This window comes from Arxiozyma heterogenica (genome assembly GCF_036370985.1).
Source record: "Arxiozyma heterogenica strain weizmannii chromosome Unknown scaffold_30, whole genome shotgun sequence".
Lineage (NCBI taxonomy): Eukaryota > Fungi > Ascomycota > Saccharomycetes > Saccharomycetales > Saccharomycetaceae > Arxiozyma > Arxiozyma heterogenica.
Window position 1 is genome coordinate 732,341 of NW_027042683.1, and position 8,702 is coordinate 741,042.

Genomic DNA, 8,702 nt, shown 5'->3' on the forward strand with positions numbered 1-8,702 from the left:
TTGGAAAAGATAATACAAAGTGAAATATTAAAAACTAATGGGTGTATATTATATTTCTATTATTTTGTATATTTTATTAAGTCTTAGGATATAATTAGATGTAAACATTTCAAGTATATATAATGACAGTTTGATATTATTTATTTCACACAATACATCATAACTAAAAGTTGGATTCTTATAATACGTAGTTAGATTTACAATAAGCTGTTAATAATCAGTGGTGTGTATTTGTTACTTGCTATATTGGCAATCTTACTTAAAATATACACTACCATTAGATTAATAATTAATTATACTCCCAGGAAGTACATTCCTATAATATTTAGTAACTTTGGTGGTTTCCTCATTAGAAATGTCTTCACCAAGACGCTGGATAGATTATCACCAAGTGGAATAATTTTTGGTTTATTTGTTTGAACGTTATTGAGGTCTACCTGCTCAGGTAGTTTCACAAGATCGACAGTCTCTGGGTCTTTCGATATTCCTTTTACTTTACTCCCATTCAGCTTAGTTCTCTTAGATATAGGGTTCCCATTCAGTATTTGATTCAAAGATACAGATCTTTTCATTTTTACATCTATTGGAGTAGTTTGATTGTTTTATATTGTCTCTTTAGAGTATCAAATATGATCATTGATATATTTCAGTAGGATCTTCAGATATTTGGTCTCTACGATAGCATTGAAGGATTCCATATAGATAGTGACGTATTCTTCACAACTGAAATGAAAAAAATATCGTCCTTGAGACGCATAAAGTTGTATTTAAGAAGGTCAATAACTTATACAACCCCTGTAGTCATGCTTTTTAGGTAAAGAAAGGAAAGCGTCATGGTGATGAGAATGAAGTAGACTACTAAGGTCATGCTCGTAGTAGTAGGACAAGATTCAATATTTTTAGGTAAAAATAAATTAGACCAACTAAAAGTGTTCTGTAAATAAATTATATTTAAAAAAAATATTTTATACAAAAAGTAAATAAATAAAACCGAGGTTAGTATAAAAAAAAGAGGCATTTGTACTTGTACTAATAATCAACAGGTGCTGTAATTTTTTTATACTAACATCAGACAATCACAATAAATGATATATTACAGCGTCTGTCAATTATTAGTACAGGTTCAAATGCCTCTCTAAAACAGTATCATAATTAGATCAAATGAATAAGAGCCATTAAAATAGCGCTGAATAGAACATCTGAGGTCAAACTAGCTGCCAAACCTTCATATTTTGCAACTGTAACACTTTCCGCAGAATTAGAAGAAGAAGTAGCAACACCTACAGATGGAACAACATTGGAATGGGCAGATTCCATGCTTACGTCTGAAGGTGCAGTAGCAGTAGCAGCAGAAGCTGTAACAGAACCTGTCTTAGCACTTTCTGGACATGAAGGAGTGTATGTAGTGATAACAACACCGTCTGTAGTATAAACTGTACTAACTCTCAACACTGGTTCACCATGTAGGACAGTTTGACTGTTTTGGGAAGAAAATGAAGTGGTAGCGGTGGATAGTGAGCAAACTGGACATTCAGTGACATCTACCATGTGTGTGCTCTTAACAGTAGCGGTTGTGACGGAGTGAGCAACATTTGTTTTAGCGGATGCAGCTTCACCAGTAGCATGTGCATTACCATTGACACTAATAGCAGAACCATTACTGTTGCTTGGGGTAGATGTTGTTGCAGTAGTAGCTGATCTGTCAGTGGCATCCATAGCAGAACTATGACTGATTGAGGTAGATTTGGTAGAAGTAGTAGCTGATCTGTTAGTAGCATCGATAGTAGAACCATGACTGTTACTCGAGGTAGATTTGTTAGAAGTGGAGGTTGACTTGCCAGTAGTATTTATAGAAGAACCATTACTGTTGCTTGAAGTAGAGATCTTAGAAGTGGCAGTTGATCTGTCAGTAGCATCAATAGCAGAACCATTACTGTTGCTTGGGGTAGATGTTGTTGCAGTAGTAGCTGATCTGTCAGTGGCATCCATAGTAGAACCACGACTAATTGAGGTAGATTTGTCAGAAGTAGCAGTGGATCTGTCAGTAGTATTCATAGTAGAACTATGACTGATTGAGGTAGATTTCTTAGAAGTAGTGGTTGATCTGTTAGTAGCATCAATAGCAGAATTATGACTGATTGAGACAGATTTCTTAGAAGTAGTGGTAGATCTATTAGTAGCATTGATATTAGAACCATTACTTTTGCTTGAAGTAGATTTGTTAGAAGTGGAGGTTGATCTGTCAGTAGCATCAATGGCAGAATTATGACTGTTGCTTGAGGTAGATTTTTTAGAAGTGATGGTTGATCTGTCAGTAGTATTCATAGTAGAACTATGACTGATTGAGGTAGAAGTGATGGTTGATCTGTCAGTAACATCCATAGCAGAACCATTACTGTTACTTAAAGTAGATTTTTTAGAAGTGATGGTTGATCTGTCAGTAGTATTCATAGTAGAACTATGACTGATTGAGGTAGAAGTGATGGTTGATCTGTCAGTAACATCCATAGCAGAACCATTACTGTTACTTAAAGTAGATTTTTTAGAAGTGATGGTTGATCTGTCAGTAGTATTCATAGTAGAACTATGACTGATTGAGGTAGAAGTGATGGTTGATCTGTCAGTAACATCCATAGCAGAACCATTACTGTTACTTAAAGTAGATTTCTTGGAAGTGATGGTTGATCTGTCAGTGGTATTCATAGCAGAACTATGACTGATTGAGGTAGATTTGTTAGAAGTGGTGGTTGATCTGTCAGTAGTATTCATAGTAGAACTATGACTGTTTGAGGTAGATTTTTTAGAAGTGACAGTTGATTTGTCAGTAGCATTGATACTAGAACTACGACTGTTGCTTGAGGTAGATGTTGTTGCAGTGGCAATTGACTTGTCAGTAGCATCCATAGTAGAACTATGACTGTTTGAGGCAGATTTCTTAGAAGTGGCAGTTGACTTGTTGGTGGCATTGATACCAGAACCATGACTGTTGCTTGAGGTAGATTTCTTAGAAGTGGTGATTGATCTGTCAGTAGTATTCATAGTAGAACCATTACTCTTGCTCAAGGTAGATTTATTAGAGGTGATGGTTGATCTGTCAGTGGCATCCATAGCAGAACCATGACTGTTGCTTGAGATAGATTTCTCAGAAGTGATGGTTGATCTGCTAGTAGCATCAACAGCAGAACCATTACTGTTGCTTGGGGTAGTTGTTGTTGCAGTGATGGTTAATCTGTTAATAGCATCCATAGTAGAACTACGATTGTTGCTTGAAGTAGATTTCTTAGAAGTGATGGTTGATCTGTGAGTAGCATCCATAGTAGAACCATTACTGTTTGAAGTAGATATTGTTGCAGTGGTAGTTGATCTGTCAGTAGTATTTATAATAGAACTATGACTGTTGCTTGAAGTAGATATTGTTGCAGTGATGGTTGATCTGTGAGTAGCATCCATAGTAGAACTATGACTGTTTGAGGTAGATTTGTTAGAAGTGGTGGTCGATCTGTCAGTAGCATCAATAGCAGAATCATGACTGATTGAGGTAGATTTTTTAGAAGTAGTGGTTGATCTGTTAGTAGTATTCATAGCAGAAGCATGAATGTTGCTCGAGTTAGATTTGTTAGAAGTGGTGGTAGATTTATTAGTAGCATCAATAGCAGAACCACGACTGATTGGAGTAGATGTTGTTGCAGTGGTGGTTGATCTGTCAGTAGCATCAACGACAGAACTATGATTGTTGCTTGAGGTAGATTTGTTAGAGGTGATGGTTGACTTACCAGTAGCATCCATAGCAGAATTATGACTGTTGCTTGAGGTAGATTTTTTAGAAGTGACAGTTGATCTGTCAGTAGTATTCATAATAGAACCATGACTATTGCTAGAGGTAGACTTCTCAGAAATGGTTGATTTGTCAGTAGCATCCATAGCAGAACTATGACTGATTGAAGTAGATTTTTTAGAAGTGACAGTTGATTTGTCAGTAGCATTGATACTAGAACTACGACTGTTGCTTGAGGTAGATGTTGTTGCAGTGGCAATTGACTTGTCAGTAGCATCCATAGCAGAACTATGACTGATTGAAGTAGATTTTTTAGAAATGATAGTTGATCTGTGAGTAGCATCAATAGCAGAACCATGAGTGTTGGTTGAAGTAGTTGTTGTTGCAGTGGAGGTTGATCTGTTAGTAGTATTCACAGCAGAAGCATGACTGTTGCTCGAGGTAGATGTTGTTGCAGTGGTAGTTGGACTGTCAGTGGCACTTAAATAAGTAAACTGGGCCGTTGATGGAAAGAAGTCTGACCAATCTCCAAAAGGTATTGTGTAAACAGGGTTAGGATTTGATGTCGGAGTTATAGTAATTTGAGCTACAGCATGTGTTTTTTCATATAGAGATATAGATGTCCAATTTACGGGGGCGGCTGTCCAGTGAGGTGTTGGGAACTGAAGAGTTGCATAAGCTGGTTTCAGAGGCATGACATTTTCATGGTATTTACCATAATCATTACCAAGAGGTATGAACTCACACTCAAAAAAATATCGACCAGGCAAACCATCAACACCGGGCCAATATTCTTGCGCACCACAACCAACCTCCGTGGTGGATTTCCAAACAAGCTGTGTAAAATGTCCATTATGTAAGTAAGGCAAAAGGTAAGGATCGCTGTAATTATAATCATTAATTTCATCAAACCAGGCGTCTACACCGCTGGTCAGAGGACCAGGTCCCACGTAAAAGTTTGAACCAATAAAGTAGCCGTAATCGGGAGCGTCTTGAAAAACAGGCGTCTTGACATTAAATTCGCAAGCCCACCACGCAGCCCGTTGGGCTAAAGTATCAGACCAGGTCAAATTAGGAGTGTCGACAAACATAGATCTGTACTTATTCATTAGGTCCAAAACAGCCGCCTTTTGTTCTGGAGTCAACATACAACGAGCATCCTTAGATGCATTATACGGATTATTCACAGGCCATCCGTCCACTGTGGCAATAGGACCCTTACCACCGTGAGTAGTCGGTCCAAGATAACTAGTAATATAAGATACTTGCGGTTGCGAATAACTAGGAATTGTTTCAGTATAAATAGAAATGTAATAAGATGTTTGTGCCTTCGATACAGCAGAAAAAGCAGCTAAAAGCAGTGCCGCGCACAATGATAAGGCACTTGAGACCATTATATTATTTTCAAATATTCGGAATTATTGACTTTTCAGTAAAATATATAGTTTGGTGAGTATACTTTATGGCGTTAGTTTTTTGGTTATTTGAGGTGATTCACTTAGTTCGGTTATACTGGTAGCATCTGGGAGTATAACGAGATGATGCTCATGCCTGCAAGAAGAGAAGCAAGAAACGAAAGAATATTCAGACATAATCCATAGTAGTTTTATATAAAAATGTGCTCATGACTTGCAATAAAAATGATTGTCTAATAGGTTCTAAATTTTTGACTGAACCAGAATAAAATATAAATAAAGTTTTGCAATAAATCTTCAATGATAAAAGTGTGTAAAGGAGTAGAAACAAAGAATGAAGAAAAAGATCTGTAATCTTCAACAATTGGACTAAAAATCTAAGTAAAGCACAAAAACACAGCATAGCTGATCATTTTATTATCTCTAATAGGAAAAATATCACTGTGTGGTAGTTTCTTTAAACAAAAAAGGAAACAGAAAATGTTGAGTTCTCGAAAACATTTCCAAATGGAGAATTAAAAATATTGTTTATTGTTTGGGCATTTTCACATTGCAGAACAATAGAATCAGTTTTGTCTAGATACTTTACTTTTGAAGAACATAAAAGGGAAAGTTTACAAATTTAAGAATGGACAAATAGTTTTTTTTCCTTTTTGCTATTGTGTTGGAAACACTCGTCTTTGTATTTGATGCAACGACAAAAAGAATAAAAGTGAAGAAAAAAATTACACAAGTGGGAAAAGAGATAATACAGACAATTCTAACCACACTATAGATATACATGTCTCTTTGTATTCTATTTTTAAATTTTTGCCCCTGAATTATTTTAGAGAATCCCCACTCTTACAGGATCATCGCCCCTGATTAATTAGTTATTTGGCATTTATATCTCTTTTTTGTATATATCACAATATTCTATAGTAAATCGATCTATAGAATGTTCAAAATTTATTACTTCATTCACAATAGAATATTAAAATTTTTGGCAGTGACTGTGGGATCGAATAGGAATGTATAATTTAAAAAAGGGGTAAAGAATTTTTATTGCATTGTTACTGTTTGTACATAAGTTATATAAAGTTATACACTATAAGAACCATCAACAATTTTTTTTCTTTTTTTAGTTCGTATTGCAAGAATCAGCACCTTATATGACGTTAGCATGTAGTAATATTTTTTATAATATTCAACAAATGTAGTAAAATTGTTCTTTTGTTAACCAAGAATTTATTATTTAAAGTTATTATTGTTCTATTAGAACATCTATTATGATAAAGATCTAAAATATAATTATTCTCCTGGTAGATTTGGATCTCAATTAGACTTTTTAGTGTGATATTCCTATTCCTGATTTTTTCTCTTTTTTCCGATCTAGTATAAGAACAATATAATTTGTAAAATTCAAAATTCTCCATTTAGGCGGAGTATTTTTTCTCCTTTTCGGATACACAATATGTAAGACATGCAAGAGTACTATTGAACTAGAAAAAATGACGTATACCTTGTGGAATCCTTAAAATCTTTTACAATGTCGTTTAATGATAGCTATTTGGTTTAATTTTAAGACAAACAAGAAAAAAAGATGATTATTATTATATTCGACCTATTGTTATGATGTTGTTTATTTATACTAGGTCAAAGGATGATAGGAAGTTTGTATCTTTTCAAAATAGCAAGACTTGATAACAGAGCTTTTCTTTTTGTTTTTTGTTTGCCAATTGGTGGTTGAATGAAATGACTATAATAGATAGTATACAATGAACTATTTTTAAGCATGTTTTTTTTTTAGATTATGGGATTTATTGTTGTCCAAAGCATCTTCTTGTAGTAGTATTTAGGAATATTTCTGTTAGTAACTGAAGTGAGGTATTTTTATTCCTAAGTTTCGTGATATGTCTAAAAATGACAATTTAAAAACAACCCTAAAGTTCTATGGCTTTTGTAAAGAATTGACTTACAATTTAAAAAATAAAACCAAACACAAGTCCTTGGGACAAAAAATAACAACAATCACTCTAGGATGATTGCTAACTGAAAAAAAGAAATAAACTTTGTTGGTTATTTTGCTTGTGGAATTGTACATTCCAACAAATAAATGCTATAGATTAGGTAAATACTGAAGAATAACCTTCTTAAAGAAGATAGTAACTTGTTTTTTCTACTTACTTACTATATTCATATTAAAACAGGAAAATATAATTAATTCATCTTGATATGGGTTCAAGCAGAAAATTAGTTTCTTTGTCGAGTTGCAAAACTATATTCAATCCCTCGTTTGATAGAAGAAGAGTTGAACAATCAAACTTGTTGTGATTTTTTACCCTAAAAAAGTTAAACAATCAGATAAAAAATTGTCCAAATGTAGACAAAATTTAACTGGTTAGAAATTAGTATTAAGTATTTTTACTTTTGCCAAAAGTTTTCTTTGCTTTTGTTACTACAGAATAATTGAAAAGTGAAATGAGGTTGCTGTGGTAATTGGTCTGAATGTGTGTTTACATGACAAGAGGATGTTTTTCTGTTTTACTGGAACGAACAATAGATTTTCAAACAACAAAAAAATCTTTCATGAAAAAAAAGAATAATTTGAGTTAGCTAAATATAAACAATAATAGATGAGAAAAATTTTCAAAGAAATTTCAATTTTTTCTAATACTCCCAATTTTTTTATTTTGATATAGCACAACTAATTTGAATTCACATTACAAGTATAGATGTTACTTCTTTGGAAATATAAAAATTCTTCATTCTGTTTTTCAGAAAATTACAATAATTCCAAGTTGTATTTTGGTTAGTGAAAATTCGCCATGCAGATAGTGTTGATTAGTAAGAATTGCTATTGCATCATCATAATATTTGGATAGAACCAATACATGTATTAAACAAGGTTGTGTTTCCTCTGGATGAATAATATTAGTATACATGTCTTTAGCGTTGGTGATCATATTATATGTCATTGTGATGTCAATATGTAGAGTAATTTCCCCTCGATCTCTTATTTTGGAATTAATAATTATATAAATGTAAAAGAAGCATACAATATAACGTAATTTATCCAGGTTGCAAAATTAATAAGTAAAGTCGTCTACTTATATGTGTTTACCTTTTGGCAATTTTTCATAATATATTAATTTATTTTGATTCTGTGTGGTCTTATCTCCCTAATATTGATTGTGCAAAACAAACATTTTTCCTCTTTGATATAATTACATGTTTCTCAAACCAGTAATATATCATTCCAGCAGAAATATCTATAAAAGATATTTTTGTTGTAGTCCAAATAGAGTTTAAAGTAAGAGTTAATGAGGGTTCGAGAAATTTATATGATAAAAGACATCAGGATAATGATTTCATAATGTTCAAACCAATTATTACTAGAGTACTACTCAAATAAGAAACAGTATAATATTAGTAAGAAGTATTATCATTATGACTAGGTAAGAATTCATCTGGACAAGAAAGTTTTTTATGACTGACGATGAGACACTGGTTGTTTGGAGTGGTAACATATT

The 8,702-nt window shown here is 33.3% G+C and overlaps 1 protein-coding gene across 1 annotated transcript; it reads right to left on the reverse strand.

Moving 5' to 3' along the window:
• Positions 1 to 1,152: 1,152 nt before the first annotated feature.
• PWA37_003882 (uncharacterized protein) lies at positions 1,153 to 5,169 on the reverse strand (the record flags this gene model as incomplete). Its single annotated transcript, XM_064860392.1, has 1 exon — positions 1,153 to 5,169. The coding sequence occupies one exon, from the start codon at positions 5,167 to 5,169 to the stop codon at positions 1,153 to 1,155; it is 4,017 nt and encodes a 1,338-aa protein (XP_064713053.1).
• Between the last annotated feature and the right edge of the window lie 3,533 nt (positions 5,170 to 8,702).